Below are 18899 nucleotides of genomic sequence, written 5' to 3'. Positions count from 1 at the left end.
ATAAAAATTTTGGCAAAACCATATACTTTAGAAAGATGAACTTCATGATGGTAAATTTAAACAATATTTCAGCGAAATCAATACATAAAAATGGAATTTTTCATGTGCGTTGAAACTGACAGTGATACACTTACCGTCGACAGGTATTTCAAGTTGTCATTGACAGTTTGATAAACAATTCGTCGCTAGGTTACCGAGAGGAAAAGTAGCATGTGCGTCAGTGTTATCCAACCAAAAGAACGAGGCACATTTGTGCCGCATTCTAGAGACGAAAAGCGCATTTTTCATCCCGCAGTGAGTTAAATGTCATTTTTTGTAGAGGTCGACGAAAGAATATACTTTTTTGCAGAATAATTAATGAAATGCCGACGATTTTCATGTCATTGCCCCAAATCGTAAATCTGGGTTAGTTTTTTATGCACTTCAAAAATAAAAGCAGTTTTTCAACAGAGGGTTAGGTTAGTTTTTACAAAGCAGCAGCCACGTCGTTTCTTTTACATCAATTTTTTGAATGCACGAGTCAATGACACATGTGTATTGTTGTATTGTCCCAACTGTACCCATTTCCGCCGTTGCCAAACATATCCACTACTCTACCTAATCCCAAACGTGCCTGCATGAACCCGCCAATGGTAGCGTATTCAATATAGACCCTCCTGTCTGTTCGTATTGTTGTTTCTTCCTTTTCATTTGTGTATTCGACTGACCTTGAAAGGCGCGCGATCATTACATTTTCGTGGCAGGTTTATAGTTTTTATCTCCATCCAAGGATTTTGCAGTACTTTAAATAGCCAATATATATATATATATAATGAATGCGGTATTCATTATTTATTTGTGAATGAGCATCCAAGCAGTGTTATGAATCAAATAAAAGACGGCTGGTTTAGTGAAATTAACGGCGATTGGCCAGGCCAATGCTTTTCGTTGGAAGTTGACAAAATTTTGTACAATGAAAAATCTGATTTTCAGGATATACTCGTATTCGAATCGTAAGTTATTCTGCTATTGCTATTGATTAGTTTTGTTGTTGTACGAGGGCATGCGCATTGAAATTGTGCATTATCAAACAGCAGGCATTGGAAGCGAAAACGAATGAAATTTGTATGATGAATGAATGGAACTTGTAAATCGTGCATTTATCTGAGTGAAGAAAATTTATTTGCGCACTATAGCTTTTCAGGAAGAACGAAACGTATTATTTAAAATCAAATTCGGAAACGGCTTACGGCATTATAGGTTTCCCGACACAATTGTTGTATTTAAAAAACTACGACTTATGACTGACACATCGTATCTGCCATCTGCCATACACGTAGGTGTTATGGATGTATAAGAAAATAGTTTTGTATACCTTTTATACGGGGCACCTCGATAATATTCCAAACATTTTAGAATGTATACAAACTATTTAAATGAATTTCACTAGTTCGGACTTCCATTGTCTAATATGTAAAATGATTTGAAATCCCTGAAACAACTAATAGCAGGGGAGCCCACGATGCAAAGTGGGGATTTACTCGAGCGTCATTGAGACATATTAGGTTGCAAAGCTTAGATGATAAGAAAAAAATGTTATATAATATATACCTTTTCATCGGTGGGGAAAGCGGCTATATATTTTTAAATATGTAAAAAAATACTGTTGCATGGACAAACTCGAGCGCGTCAAATAATGATAGCATCAATGTCTTACGTATTTTTAATAATGTTGGTATGTTAATCTGATCGTTTGCATGATGTGGGTGGTTGTACGTAAGGGTTGAAAGTGAAAAAAAAAAAAATTAATCGAGCGCGTCAGATTTTCTAAGTGGGTGTTAAGTGCAACAAAAAAAACTCTCATTCAATAATCTGACGATTTCGATCTGACGCAAACTCGCGGCCATTATTATAATGTGCAAAAAAATTCGACATTTTGAAATACTCAAGCGCGTCAGATTAAGATATATATGGTTCGTCTTTATGTTTTAGACGTGCTGTCTCATAAATCTGACGATTATCTAGAGGGATTCGATTAATCTGACAAAAACAATATTTTTTTTTTAATTCAGTGAACTTAATTATTTGAAAAGCTCAGAAAATAGCATGCAAATAGATAAGTGTATGTTTTTTAAGTAGAATACTTGTATTTATAAGAAAATAATTTTTTTAAAAAATGTTCAAAAAATTTTAATTTTTTATAATCAATTGATTAATTAATGAAGAAAAGAGAAATGAAACTTTCTCTGTTTCTTACCACTTTTATTTGTAACTGACGTTACTGCAGTTTTGTCCTATAAGGACATTTTCAAACTCATATATTGTATAAGTTTGAAAATGTCCTTATAGGACGAAACTGCAGTAACGTTAGTTACAAGTAAAAGTGGTAAAAAACATAGAAAGTTCAATTTCTCTTTTCTTCATTATGATCTCCTACCACATAGTAACGGCTACATCCATCAATTAATTGATTAATTAATCATCATCTTCATCATGAATGAGTCACGAATTCAGAGTGGGGACGGAGTGAGAGAGTAATAGATAGAGAAAAAGTGAATGGAGAATAGAGGAATAGAAACTCAGAGAGGGAAATATAGGTATCACTCAGCTGCAATTAAACTTTATCGACGAATTTTTGTTATTTATTTCCTTCAAAATAAAAAAAATTAGCTACGCTCGAGAATGTCGAAATGACGTTATTTTTTTACAACTTTGCTGCCCTCCCCTTTCTTTACGCTACTCTCAAATTGTCAGATTACTGTAATATACACTTTTTAACAGGTAATTAACTCACCCTACATTAATCTGACGCGCTCGAGAATTTCTGATGATCATTTTTTTTACTAATCTGATCCTTTATCCTTCACGAGCGGCCTTATATATGGGGCTCATATTTGGTGGAGGTACTTAACCGGGTACAAGGTATCCCCCTGTATATTAATCAGCCGCGCTTTAGTAAATCCTGAAATCCTCCCTTGGGCTTCCCTATTATAAAAAAGAAGAATTAAAAATAAATAGCTATAAATAACAATTATATTAGGCAAAAAAAAGCCTGAAATGAAATAATAGTGAAATAAAATACAAGTAAAAATAAAACAATTGAACAAAAAATAAAAATAAAGAAATACAAAATGAAAATAAAGATAAAAATAAAAAAGTTAAGAGATTTGAAGCCAAGTTAGTTCACGACGTTTCGATTGTTAGTATCCACAATCGTCTTCGGGTGATGACTGGACTGATTCCTCCGGGAGATGACTATTTATGGATCGTTCGAGTAGGTACTTTCACTTATCCCCGCTTTCCATTTCACTGGTTCAGTGGGAGATGACCGTTTGGCGGGAGTTTTCGCTCGATGATGGGTTTTCATATGTTTCCTAAACCAATGTTCCTCTCTGTGTAAGATCTCACGTTGGGACCACTCGATGTTGTGTTGATGGGTCCAAACATGGTCTGCTATTCCTGATTTGCTGGTTTCCCCTCGCTGTGTGTGTTTTTTGTGCTCGGCAATGCGAACATTCAATGGCCTCTTAGTTTCACCAATATAGGATTTTCGCACTCACAGGGTATCCGGTAAATGCAATTCTTGGAATGGCAGTCGCGTTTGGTGGCCTGGTTTTCGTGAGGCTGATACAGATAGTGTTACCGGATTGAAGCAGGTTCTGATGTTGTACTTGGAACCAATTCTGCTTATCCTCTCCGATAATCCTCTGATGTAGGGAAGTGCAAGCATTGGTTGTGACGGCTTCTCTTCCTTGCTAGGCTACTGTCTTTTAGCCAAAATATTTTCTACCATCGCTTTGGAGTAGCCATTCCCTTGAAGATCATTTTTGATGATGTCTAGTTCCTTCTCGAGACCTTCCTTCGTGTTACAGAGCCCGAAAGTTCGGTCTAATAGAGTCTTGATGATTCTCTTTTAGTTGATTGATGGTGGTTGGATTCGTGGTTCAGATACTGTCCCGTGCGAGTGGGTTTTCGGTATACAGATGTTTCCCACTTGGTGTCGGCCCTCTTCACCAAAACGTCTAAGAATGGCAATTCGTTGTGGATTTCCTTTTCCAGTTCAGTATTCCCATGGTTCCATATTATGAAGGTGTCGTCAACATATCTCAACCAGACTCGAGGTTTCTTGTGGACTTCTTCAATGGCTAAAGTTTCAAACCACTGGATATATACGATGGCTATGACTGGTGACAGTGGCTTTTCCATTGGCAGTCCCTCATCTTGTGTAAAAAATTCGTCCTTCAGTTGGGAATAACAGTTTCGTACACAGCATCCTAGTAATTCCATAATTACTTCTATAGGTAGATTCGTTCTCTCTTTCAGGTTCCTGTCTTCGGATAGTTTTTTCTGTATGATTTGGAGTGCTTCTTCGACCGGAACGTTAGTGTAAAAGCTTTCCACGTATAAACTAATTAGTTGATCTTGCTGTGACTTCAATTGACCCTAGTAGTTCGACAAAATGCCTTGAATTCTTCACAAAAACGATGTTTTTCCTTGTAACATTGTCATTCCATGAAACATTGTCAATCACCTTCAAACAAACTATTTAAATGTTCTGCTTAGATGCATGTAAAAAAAATTGACAGGCATTAGATTATCCGATGACGGTCCAGTAAAAAGCTCGTCTACCTCCGTTGATTGCTAACATATTACTTTAACGGCCATGTGTTATAATATTATACCAGGTGGCGAAAATTTAATTGCAAATTGTTGCTATCTCGGTTACGGTAGAAGATATGATGTTGGTTATATTAGACTAACAATTTACTTTTTGGAATGCAATCAAATTATGTTGTGAAATCCAGACTACCGTGAGTCATTCTCGAAATAAACTAATGAAGATAACGAAATCGTTGATTTGGTATTTTTGTCATACAAAATATGAAAAAATGCATGAAGGATTTTTGATTCATTTTCATGAAGGCTACAATATGCACTCATTTTATGTATCATACGACGTTTCGTTCATTCGGGGCACCCTCATCATTTTTAAAGTGATAATTTGTTATGGGAGGGTAAACCGCTTTGTTACCTAACGCGTTACAGCGTGTCTGTCTCGTTGGACAGACACTCAGTGTTCACTGTGCGATAGACATATATTGTTGACAGTATTATAAAAATCTAACCAGCAAGCACGTAATATTTTTTCATTATAGAAAACGTGGCTTAAAAATGATGATACTAATTTTGTGTATGTACATTATTAGATCGTTATTTATTCCAACAAAAGTAACAGTATATGTACTTTTATGTACAAAATAATTAATAAAAGATTTCAATAATGAATAACCTTTCCTTACATTATCATATTGACATACATAAAATTTAAGTGATAACCTAAGCTTTCTTCAAGTTGAACAATTTCAATATTAAATAGTTCAACGATACGCACACGTTTTTTTTAAATATGGACCTGTATTTTTGTAAATCATGATGCCTTTCCTAACCTTGCAGATATCTATATATTATTCATAACTTTTACTCAGCGTTCCACTCCAGTACATTGTACCCGAAAATACGAGTAGTGTAACACGTTGTATGGATAATTAAATCAGTGCATGGTATAATCTTCATGAAGTTCAATCAAAAACATTCATACATTTTTTTCATATTCTGCATAATAAAGATACCAGGGCATAAAAATCAAAACCAACTATTACAATTATATTTCGATTCTTTCGAGAACGGCTCACAATATCTCAATATAATCCCATTGTATTCTAAAAAGTAATTGTTAGTCTAATATAACCAACATCGTATCTTCTACCGTTATCGAGATAGCAATAGCAATTAAATTTTCGCCACCTGGTATAATAGTTAAGATTTGGTTAGTTTAATACAAAAATTATATTGCTATTGATATATTAAAATTATTTATTTCCTGTGATACCGATCATTTACCGTCATGCAAGGCGGTTTTGATATGTTGAACAACTTTGATCCCTGCTAACCGATCATTGATAGACATATTTGGATCATCGTTGGAGAATAGGATAGCTTTTATATTTTGAAGATACTTATGTTGTCCTAGATAATTTACGAGTGGAAATTTATAATACGAATCGTGAATTTTTTATGAGTATAAAACAAACGTTTTTAAAATGATGCGGAACGCTCGAGTAGGCCAAATGAAGCAGTAACTTCGGAAAATATTAACCTTCCGTGACTGGCGCGCGGACTCACATTCCGCAACCAAATATTTCCGTACTTCATTTCAATTTCCTCTGCCCAACCATCCCGCAGCACTCTGAATTCCTTGGACTTACTGTTGTGGTCATCAGTGTATCGTAAGCCGCACAGAAGTGCAGTCATTTAGTTTTGGTACCTGAATGCTGACTGAGAATCCGCCGCCAGTAAAAATTACTTTAATATTCTACAGATTAAAATTTGCAAGTTTTGTAGTTTTTTTTTTCGTATTCCATGAAAGGTAAGAAATATTATTCTGAGAATTGTTACTTTTACTGAATAATTATTAATTTACTAGATGGCGTCATACGAAAAAGAACAAGAACGATTACAGCAACTAATGTTAGAGTGTCTCAATGAAAATATAGTTACTGAAGACGACCCGAACGACTCCGACAAAAGACAGCGAAGAGGATATTGTAGAAACGCATGAAATATATTCTAATTCGGAGGAAGAGACTGAGGATGGTGACGTAGAAACAATGCCCTCAGGAGTACCTTACTTCATCGGAAAAGATAAGAAAACTAAGTGGGCGAAACACCATCCTCCCACATCACGGACCAGGGCTGTAAACTTGATCACTCGTATGCCAGGTGCTAAAGAAGCTGTAAAAAGTTTGAAAACACCTCTAGATATTTGGAAATACTTTTTCAATAACGAAATGCTAAGTACAATAGTAGAGTATACCAATATGCATATTCGAAATAAAAAGGATTATTATACCCGTGAAATAAAGGAAACCGTCGTAAATGAAATACAGGCTCTAAATGGACTACTCTATTTGGCGGGAGTAATCAAATCTAGCCGTCTGAATGCTATTGAATTGTGGAACAACAGCGGGACAGGTGTTGAGCAATTCCGTCTAACAATGTCAAAGACCCGATTTAAGTTTTTACTTCAACATATTAGATTTGATGATCTCAATTCTCGATCAGAAAGAAGAAAAATTGATAAATTATGCCCGATTCGAGAATATTTTGACGCATTTGTTGCTAACTGCAAATCTGCGTACACTCCATATCAAAATGTTACAATAGACGAAAAGCTAGAAGCGTTTCGTGGTAGATGCAGCTTCCGCCAATATATTCCGAGCAAACCTAATAAATACGGGCTGAAAATATATGCTCTAGTTGATTCAAAACAGTTTATACTACCAACTTAGAAGTGTATACTGGTAAACAACCCACTGGTCCATACGCTTTGGAAAATTCAGGTTTAGCACTTGTGCAAAGAATGGTTGAGCCTATTGGGAATACCAAACGAAACGTAACCTGAGAGGATTGCTGATTACAACAACACTAAAGGCGGAGTTGACACTTTGGACAAAATGTGTGCTGCTTATGACTGCGCCCGAAACACATCAAGATGGCCTATGGTTATTTTTTACGCTATGCTGAATATGGCTGGAGTAAATTCCTTAGTGTTGTTTTATTTGCAGAATTCTGATAAAATAGCTAGGAGGCTATTTTTGCATAAACTATCAGCCGCGTTAACCGAAAACCATATTCGTTTTCGTGCTATGCAGAAGAATATTCCAAAAACGATAATACTACGAATCAAAGAATTGTTTGAGATACACGATCCTACTCCCTCTCCCCAGCCTGAAAATTCCAGAGGTCGATGCAGTTACTGCGACCGAAAAAAAAATAGACCAACGCGGTTTTCCTGTAAAAAATGTACCAAGTTTATGTGCCTTGAACATTCAACTTGTGTTTGTACAGATTGTTATTCTGATATGTCTTGAACACTTTTGTATGTTTTGTTAGGATATAATAATTATATTTTTGTCGATGTTGATGCTTTGTAACAATGAAATGAATGAAGGAATAAATGTAAAATGAAATATAATCATTCAAAATGTTTTTTTTATGAAAAAAAAAAAGAGTCATCCGTACTGTATTTCACAATTTCGGGGACAAAAAGGTATGCGAACTCTCAGTCCGCCGCCAGTATCTATGCTCAGAAACGAAGCGCCACTCACGGAAAGTTAAGAACGTTTTGAAAGTCGTGTGAGATTGTTGAGATGGCAAACATATTAACTGGAAGTGGATGGATGGCATGTTTGTTCACATTGGAAGAAATCTAACGAGTCGACGATTCTCTATTAATAAACAGAATTTCTTGCGTCGGTATGTGACATAGGACGAAACATGGTTTCACCATTTCACTCTATATTCAAAGTGGCAGTCAGCTGATTGACGTGAAGGCGGTAAGAGCCTACATATCAGCAACAGTCAGCTGATAAAGTTAGGACGTTAGTTTTTGGGATGTGCACAGTATGATTTCCATAAACTACATTCAAAAGGGAAAATACATTAATAGCGACTACTATATTGAGTTACTGATGCGTTTGAAGGACAGCTACAGCTACTGCATATGAATAAAAAAAAATCTTTCATCGAGACATGCACCGTAACACAAGTTAATGAAACAATCGCCAAATTGAATGAGTTAGGCTTCAATCTACTTTTCTACCTACCATACTCTCTAGATCTAGCCCCCAGTGACTACTGGCTCTTTGATAATTTCAGAAAGATGCTCCAGAAAAAAGGATTTGACTCCGATGAGGAAATTATCACCGCAACTGAAGCTTACTTTGAAGCCAAGGAAAAATATTTCTAATGAGAGTAGATGAGTAAAAATCAATTAGACGGACAAATATTGTCTTCTTATTAATTCCTGGGACTTGCTGAATGAACATAATTAATTTTTTTAATTCTTTGAAATTGCAATTAACACGCACCATTATACAACTCTTAGAGGAATCAAGATTGAATGATAAAAAGTACATTTGGGACTTTTGCTTATGAATTTGCCTATATAGGAGCATATATGCTATGTAAGAGATAACCTTGGTAATTGAAACCTTGCTACAATTGCATGTAATAAAATTCTGACAATTTTTCTGCTATCCTTCTGGAGATATGGAAAGAATGCAATATAATTTGAAAAGATTGTTGGACACACTGTTTTTACAAAAAATATATTCTTAAAAACATCATAAAAAAAATCTCTTCTCAGAAGTCCTACGACCTTGACGTCTAGAAACCCTAAGAGTTTCTTAAAATATGAAACTTCATATCCAAAGGGACTAACTACTACATCAAATTGGTTAAAATCTCTAAAAATTTCAGTTTTGTCAAATATAGTTTCAAGATTAAAGCAAATGAACAGATGTTGAGGGAATATTTTCAACCCCAAACTCTTACGAAGGTTCGAAATAGATGAACACTTCAATGTAGCAGACCACTATTATGATCTTCATGCAGTCATTGTTCACTGTGGTTCTGGCGTTGAATCTGGCCATTATTACGCCTTGGTCAAAGACGAAATAGACTGGTTTAAGTTTGACGATAGTCGTGTCACTAAGTGTTCTGGCGACGTATTGAATTTTTTGGAGCCTCATTTTGTTTTATGAAAGAGATAACATTGGCAGATCAAGATTTTCAGATGATGTGGTGCTGCAGGTTTTTCCGGGTTTTCCTGCAGCTGAAAAAGCAAATGCGCCACTGGAATCAATGAAGTCGTCCCGGAGCGCCAATTAATTTTTGTTGTTGTTTTATAATTTCATGATTTGTATTTTGGAAGTGTTATTCCTTATGTATTCTATCAATCTTTTGAATTGTATGGGGGAATAACCTGAGAGTCGAATACCTATTTTTTGATGAATATATATTATGTTTTTGTTTGAACTATCGAAGAAAGTATGTATTTTGAGGTACGTTAACTCGAATGGATTGTGGAATGAATAAAGACAAAGCATTTGTTCTGATATTGTCTATTCTACAGAGCTTATCATACTTATTACTTACCTAAAAAATTGGGAACTATACTATCTTATCAGTGTTGGAGTTGAAAAACAGCAAAATAATCATTATTTAGCATAGTATCTTTACTTTTTTCATCTACAGGAAACATAATGGAACCGTTCTAGTTTTGGATGGAATCATTCAGTGCACCCAAAAAGATGAATTTTCGTACCAAGAAATGTTAACTTTCCTACCCCTATGTTCTCATCCCAATCCGCGAAAAGTATTGATTGTTGGAGGTGGAGATGGAGGTGTGGCACGTGAGGTAGTGAAACATCCTATGGTGGAGGAAGTTGTTCAGGTAAAAAACACAGACGGTTGCCTTTGACAGATCACTAAATGTCCGTGAATGATGTCAATCTTTGAATAGAGAAATATTGAACTGTTGATTTAATAAATTCAGTAATAATAATTGATTTACAATAATAATTTATCATGTCTCTAGTGTTTTGAGTCATTCCATAAAAGTAATTGTCTCAAATCGGGTGCAGTACAAGTAAAATCAATTTGAAATTCAGAAACATACATTTGAGTTATCTTACATTTTCAGAAAAATATATACGCACATATACCACTGATGATGTCTGCCACAGTAGCAGAAGAAACGGGCCTGCGAAAGAGGACAGAAATATTTGACTGAGTTAGTTGCAACGAAATAATTCAAACAAGATAAAAACAAAATGAGTCTTCAATTCGAAAATATAAAAATGCTAATTTTACAAGCACTACAGGAAAATTCTTGAGGCGTTCTTAGAGCGGTGTCTGGGCGAAATTAGTGATTCCGTCGCGTATTTCTGATATGTACCGCTCTTGGTGGAACCAAATGTGCCAAGTCACCTGAACACTTCCCGTGAAAGTATCTATAGAAGAGAGAAAAATCTCTAACCTTTCTTCGATGTTCCAGACTATCAAGGTTGCAAGTGATGTTCGCGTCTCCAGTCAGGCGAATGGCTATTTTCTGGATGGAATCCAGCAGCTTCAGAGTATGTTTGGGAGCGGAGCTCCATACATGAGAATAATACTCCAAAAAAGTTCTGTTCTGAGCTTTATAAATCATCGGAAGTTGCTGAGGCGTGTACAGTTTTCTGGTTCAGAACAGTGTTCTAAGCTTTTGAGAAGCAGCCTTTGCAATTTCAGTGACATGATTGTTGCAAGGCAAATTGGGGTCCATTTCAACCACAAACAAACTCATTGAAGCAGAAAGTGTAATTGTCTGACCTGACATTATTATACCAGGTTTGGAAACATTTATCTTTTTGGAGAAAATCATCGAGGCCTGGGTTTCTGTGGCATTGAATTGAACCTAGTTACTTTCAACCCATTAAGATATTCAACCTCCGGCTGCCGGTGAAGATGTGCAGCCGCAGCCGATGTCCTGGAATCCAAATATAATGACGTGTGCTGTCATCAGCACACTTGTCTCGGATCCTTGTTTTTTCCGATGAGGCTTTGATATAAAATAAAAAGAGGGTTGGAGACAATATGGATCCTTGGGAAACACCAGCGTTGTTGGTGAAAGTATTCAAGAGATATCCATCGACGGTCACTAGCAGGCAACGTTTTTTTCAGGAAGCTGAAGAGCCACACACAAAAACGATCAGACAAGCCATATCATCGAAGTTTGCCCAGCAAATCCTCATGCCACACACGGTCAAAGGCCTCAGAAATATCAATCGCAACAACTCTTGACTCTCCAGGTTTCTCGATTGCGTTATTCCAAATAAGGGTGACATACGATAGCAAGTCACCTGTTGTTCTTTGTTTCTGAAAGCCATATTGATGATCGCTCAAGATGTTGAAGCCTTTCAAATATTCGTGGATATGCTGGTTCACGGCTTTCTTCATGATTTTTGATATCACTGATAGTAAAGCGTTTGGTCTATAATTATTTGGAAGAGTTTTCTTGCCCTTTTTGGGAATAGGCTGAACGCGAGCAATCTTCCGACACGAAAGAACAACCCCTTTCTTGTAAGACAGGTTGCGCACTTTTTGAGTACACAAATGGACAAAATTATAACTGGAATATTAATAATATGTAAACAATGAAAAATAAAAATAAAAGTAATGAATCAGAAACCGAATACGTTTTATTGCAAAACAATAGTGATAATGAAACAATAATGAGACAAGGAATAAATCAAACTGATAAACACCGCAGGAGGGATATAAAAGAGGGAATTTAAAAAGTATCTTCAAAAAATTCATTCATATTGTAGTATGGTCGAATCCGAAATAAAATGATTACAACTTCTCTAAACCTTTCAATATCATGAATGACTCCCAAATCACTTGACGAGCGCTGGACATTTTGCAACTATTGTAAATCAGGTATTCCTTCTCCCGAAGTATTTTGCCTTGGCAGATTGATACTAGCATTGGTATATGCCTGACGACTGCTGTAGTAACTCGGGGCCGCATTGAAACTGTTGAGTTGTGTTTTTCTGAGACATACTGTTTCAGTAATTGAAAGAGTGAATACTGTGCAAATTTTGAAGCGAAGAACAAGGAGTTTATGAGAGTCCTTAAGCTTTGCCTCGGCCAGGTATAGAACAATATGCATCTGCAATACAAAAGATCTGTTGATAAGATTTGTTCTGCTAACTCCCGAAATTCTAACTGGGATTCTATCCACCACCCAGTTGTTTGTTCATATTGGTGATATGCTTATCAACTTTTAATTTTCCTAGAAATTCAGCACTGGCACAGTTTGTAATATAGCCATTGCCTATGTTCAAATTAGCCAAATCGCATCTGAATGACTAAAAATTCCTCTTGGATATGTTCAGTGCCAGACAGTTGAGGTATTATCAATAGTCATGAGATTACTATTTACGATATTAATAGTAAGTATACAATTTTCACAAACATTTTTATTTCTAGACTGGTTTCTTAGCATCCTCGATAGGAAGCCACCGAGGAAGTTACGGTGTTAGCGAAACGCTTCTAGAAATACAAATTTGGTGAAAGTTGTGTAATTATTATCATGGATAGTGTTATAAATTTTCATCAACTATCAAGTCAGTCCATCCATTATTATGTCGAAAAATTGACCCCTGTGGAACTCCACAGTTGATCGATCCCTCATTATAATAAATAGCTTAGGTGTTCTCATAACTCAGCTGCGCTGGTTGAGATAGAACTCCATCCAATTATACACTGTACCTTTGAACCCATAATGGTGGAGTTAAGCGAGCAGTATCTTGTAATCATCACAACACAATGAAGATGAATGATGAAAAAGAATAGAAAAAATATTTCGAACCAAGCTACTTCACGTCGCGACGTTTCGATTGTTATTATTCACAATCGTCTTCTTTTATGAATTTTTATAATTCTTTGAAGATAAATAAAGATTTGAAAATTTTGAAACGTTTTCATTATTTTGTCTTCAATATTTTCGTTTTCCATTTTTTTTTCGGGTGTCCTAATATCAAGCCGAATGATTGGTCAATTGATAATAATTTAATCTTTTATATCAAAACAACTATGTAGTCTATAGTAATGATATATTTACATCCCTAACATCCCTACAAACCCCTTCTAATATTATAAATGCGAATGTAAGTTTGTTTGTTACGGTTTCACGCGAAAACTACTCAAACGATTATCATGTACACATGTTCTTGGAGGTATTAGAAGTAACATAGGATACTTTTTATATATAAAAAAATATTTTTTATGTAAGATAAAAAAAAACGGTTTGTCAAAAAAATCCGAAAATCTAGCTACTTTACAGATCTTAAAATTGTCATTGATCAGGAATGTCAAACATACAGAGAAGCATGTGAAGCTCGGCGATTGTTAGAAAATGATAATCATATCATTTCTATTGTACGGACACTTATTTGCCAGCAAAGCCACGGGTAAAAGCTAGTATTGAATAAAAATATAACTATCAAAACAATTTAGGACATATCGAGAAATGAAAAATATGCAGTTAATCAGACCTTTTGTGAATTTGGTGTAATATTTGGGATTTGTCAAGTAATCAAAAAATTATACTGATGTATCTACAATCTTTAGTGATTGAAGACTGGGTTTAAGTTTTACGATCAAACCAAATTATATTAATGTATCTACAATCTTCAGTGATTGGAAATTGGGTTTAAGTTTTACGATCGACCCAAAAATGTTGTCCCCAAAGGAAAATCCATTGTTAATAAAAATTATTCACAATTTCTCTTTCTAAACAATAATTCTCTACGTGACTGACCTTATTGAGCTTTTGTTTATAGTCAGTCCCTCATTAACTCTCGGATAAATTATTTTTTCTACTAACTATCCTTGCTCATCTGTTTTTTATAACGTAGTATGTATACTTCTTTCAGGTGGAGATTGATGAGAAAGTTGTCATGGCAAGCAAAAAGTTTTTACCTTTCATGGCTAAAGGCTTTGATTCTCCAAAAGTCACCTTACACATATGTGATGGTTTTGAGTTCATGAAAAACCATTCGGAAGAATTTGATGTGATAATTACAGACTCATCAGATCCTATTGGCCCAGCAGCTAATCTTTTCACCGAACACTATTATGGTCTTCTTAAGAACGCTCTCAAACCAAATGGTATGTATTTGAGAATTTGGTCAAAATGAATGTGCGTATAACAGTAAATGAATAGAGAACTGAATGATCTGAATAAGGTATTTCTTGGGATCTGGTTTCTTCAAGTAATCAGTGAATGCTTAGTTGATGCTTGATAGTTGCTGTGACTGGAACAGATCCCCATCGAAATTTTCCTTAATCTTGGGTGAACATGATTTGAGTTTTCATATATTATGTAAGAGTCAGTGTAGTGAATATCTTACCTCAAATCATTTGATAGGAACAATATCGCTTCTGTTCATCATGCATTTAGCGAGACACCTTTGATTGCTCACAAAGTAACGAGATTCCTTAAACATCTCATGTCACTATGGAAGGCTAGCTCCAATTTAACATTGAATCTCCTACGTGTTTTGAAGGAAAAGGAAAATATGTGGTTTAAAGACACTCTCTGCTCTTGAGAAATATACTTCTATGAAATCGAAGTAAGGTGATGGAAATTTTATAACCTGTATATGAGTTTTTTTTTCCATAAAATGACCAGGCCTCCATTTCTGGTGAGGAAGTGAGAAATTGTTTGATACGTGCCAATACGTTGCATAAATGACATTATGGATATATTTGAAAATATAAATATATGGACTATTGAATTTTCCATATGATCCTGACCCATTAAGTCCTTTCGACTTTTTTAAGACGTCACCAGGTATTTTTCCTAAAAAACAATATGCTTATTCTTCATTCAAATATTCATGTCTCTCTATCTCGATTTAGATATTCCACACCATTTACTTAAAAAAAACTGGAGTCTTTATCTACATTGATAATAGAATATTGGTGCCAAGTATGACTTTATACAGTGTTGTCCACTAAGTGTGCAACAAATGGGAAACTTTTTATTATCGATTTTTGACAAAAGTTGGTGCATGTTCCAAAACTATACCAGGTGTACCTGAAATGGCTTTATGACAAACACCATACAGGATAGGCCAAAAAATATAAAGTTAGTTCAAGAGTATCGAAAGTGAAGGTGTCGATAATTTTTATTGTTAGCATCTGTTGAGTTACCTACTGTATTTTTCTGTACTATCGCTTATTGGTTCTTTTTTGTTCATGACTATCCGCAATAGATTTTGACATCAGTTTATTCATATGAACATTATGCTTAGTAAAGTATTTGCATCGTTAAAAAGAATATTTGTTTTATTCTAGAGTTCTGTTAAATATCGTTGCAACAAACATGAAGTTGACGGTCACCTAAAAAAATACAAATCCAAGTAAATTTTACAAATACACTTTAATTTGATAAAAAATACTCCAAACTGATTTGATTGTGGCTATTTCAAATACATATTGAATTAAAATAGTAACAATATGTATCATAATTCAAAATTTTCTAAAAGAAGAAAAAAATGAATAGCAGGCCATGACTTCGTATCTGAACATAATTTTTAATTCTAAGCAACTTTTCTCTTCAACATATTTTTATGTTTTTTGAAATAAGGGTACTTTACTCTTGAACGAACTTTATATTTTTTGGCCTATCCTGTATGGTGTTTGTCATAAAGCCATTTCAGGTACACTTGGTATAGTTTTGGAACATGCACCAACTTTCGTCAAGAATAATATTTTCTGAGAAATCGATAATAAAAAAGTTTCCCATTTGTTGCAGACTTAGTGGACTACACTGTAGATTCAGAAATGAACGAGGCGTATAAACAAATTTGAAAATATTTATCACATATAAGAACACCCTGTATTGATGCCAAGAGGCAAAATCGACTAGCCATCTGCCCTGTTGATAGATCTGGTCATTAGAAATATGTCATAAAAAAGCACATCAAGCAGCAGTTATAAAAGGATGAGGCCTTTCTCAACAACATGGAAGACATAGACTTATCTGAACGACGTGGAAAGTTGGTTAGGATTGGAGATCAATGGTTCACCGCAATCGGGAGATAGTTATAAATGTTACACTTCTACGGCTTCAACGAGAATCTCTGTGACGTATTCATTGTAATTACTTATTTTTAACTTTGACAGATGAAAGTGATAGTCTTCTTCAAATAACAAAGTAAGACTTTGCTGGAAAGATCCCTTTCCTACTATTGAATGTGGAAATTGAATTAGCCGCACAAATGGAATAGGTTCATACATCCTGAGTTAATCTCTGATGCATGGATATTACGGCTACGTGAGGCGTATTGATATTGACTCAGGTACTTTGGTGTGCTAATACCTGTACTTGGATTAGTCAAATTGCGTAAAGCTGGTTTATGTTGACTCAGGTAGTCTAGTGTGATAACACCTGTACCTGGGTTAGGTAAATTGTCAATAACATTCGTTGACCCTTTTCTACCTGTCGTCGTGCTGTTTGCCATTCTTGAACTCCTAAGAATGGGAGTCCATATTCGGTTGGGTGTCACAGCTTCTTTTTTGTTGAAATTATCAGTATGTTTGTGGATGTCTATTGCCTCCCGTACCAGACGGCTATGGTATCCCTGGTTGAGGGCAATGAGTCATGTGTTTTCAAACAGAGTCATGGTATCTTTCACTGAGAAGTTAGACATCGGAACCACCAAAAGATCCATGAGAACAAAATTCGAAAAATCAAATTCGAATATGAATACGTTGTGGATTTTCATCAAGTATCAGCCAATTTCATTAAATATGTAAATTTTAGTTTACTGGTTGTCGATAACCTGCTCAATATCTATCATCAAGTTTCTGTTTTGCAGGTATCATCAGCTGTCAGATTGGCTCCATATGGTTAGATTTACCTCACATGAAGAAAACCATGGAAAACTGCAGAAAACATTTTCCTGTTGTAAATTATGCCACGTCCAGTGTTCCCAGCTATACCGATGGACAACTTGGATATATGGTTGCTACTCTCGACGCTTCAATAGATTTAAAGAAACCAGTTTTTAAGTTTACAGAAAAACAAATTGAAGAGCTAGAACTGCGGTATTACAACGATGAAATTCATTCAGCTTCCTATGTTTGGCCTACTTTCGTCAGAAAATTTTTGAGATAGCAAATGTCAAAAGTCTCTTCTTTTATTTTTTGCTTATTATTATCATATTATGTTGCATTTGAAATAAATAGCGAGAAAACATTTTTGAATTTTGAAATTTTTTTAATCTTCATATTTTGTTGAATATCTGATTGTATTTTTACTGATATTGGCGTCGAAAAAGATTTGTCTGATAGTGTTGAGGAAGAACAGTCTTCAGTATTGGACTTTCTACGAGCGCTAAGTAGGTAGGGTCATCTTCTTGCTATATCGAATTTGAATTTTTGGCATACATTCCAATCAAAATTGTTGAGCTTTTTTTTGAGGAGATGCTATTATATTGTTTTTGGTAAAATAACTGAACACGAAAATTTTTCTCATTGTCATTGCCAAGACAGAAATAAACCCCATTCATTCGGAGATGAAATGACCTGAAATAATTTTTTCAGTTTGTTTTAATATGGAATACATGCTTGAACAATAATTGCACTATTCAATTAACTGTTTTTTTCTATGAAAGTATTGAACAGAAAGCCTGTTGAACTAGCATAAAGTAGAGATAAGTGATTTTATTTAACCAAATCCGGGCTGGTAGGCATTGGTCGAATGGAAACGTTTCATCTGTTTCTACGGCAGACATCCTCAGTGGTATGTGTCAGCCAGTCGTTGCTGAGACTTCGAAATATATATTCCGCAATCTAGGCATATATCACCTATGATGTATGCCTCTGTAGTAGAAAAAACGTTTGGTACCTCAGGTTCCGTTCGACTACGGCCTATCAGCTCGGATTTTGAACTCTTCAATCATGACTCTGACCATGAAACCTTATGTTCTTATATTATGGAGAATACAGTTACTCGAGTGTTAAGGTACCGGGAAAGTGTGGTAATAATGAAAAAAAAACATTTTAAAATTAAGAATACATTCAAAAAGGAGTACATGATTATAACGCCATCAGTGGTAACTGATCTATTGGCTGGTGTGAAATTTGTCACATACTGTGTTGGGCGATTTGGCCGTATGTGCTCCAAGTTCTTTTCACCAAAAAGTCGGAGTGGAACATTACCAGAGCCTTTTAAAATCAGATAGAGGGTTAATCTATGAATCACTTCATCTATTTCATGAGCGATACGAACATAAACGGGACTAAGGGCATGAAAGAATTAGTTATTGGAGTTTATTGTATAGTTCTTGAGATTTTCAGGGTTTTTTCCCGAAGTCAACTTCACAGTGTCTCTTGTTAGAGCTTCGTTGGTACTTTATTCCGTAGGAACAAAGTTTGCATTGCAGGGCAGGGGCGTCAGAAAATATTTATACATAGCAATACTTCCATGCTCTGTTACTCCAGCAACGCAAAGTATGGAA

General features: G+C 35.3%; 1 protein-coding gene across 1 annotated transcript; it reads left to right on the top strand.

Moving 5' to 3' along the window:
* Positions 1-687: 687 nt before the first annotated feature.
* Positions 688-17635, top strand: LOC111513495 (spermidine synthase). Its single transcript, XM_074184389.1, has 4 exons — positions 688-992; positions 10078-10276; positions 14304-14538; positions 17256-17635. Exons 1-4 carry the CDS (start codon positions 862-864, stop codon positions 17552-17554), a joined length of 864 nt encoding a protein of 287 aa, XP_074040490.1. The 5' UTR covers positions 688-861; the 3' UTR covers positions 17555-17635.
* Positions 17636-18899: the final 1264 nt, after the last annotated feature.

The sequence above is a fragment of the Leptinotarsa decemlineata genome, unplaced genomic scaffold, assembly GCF_025532065.1.
Source record: "Leptinotarsa decemlineata unplaced genomic scaffold, Ldec_3_MD MMD2_tig00026354_RagTag_RagTag, whole genome shotgun sequence".
Lineage (NCBI taxonomy): Eukaryota > Metazoa > Arthropoda > Insecta > Coleoptera > Chrysomelidae > Leptinotarsa > Leptinotarsa decemlineata.
This window is presented reverse-complemented; position numbering and strand designations above follow the sequence as displayed.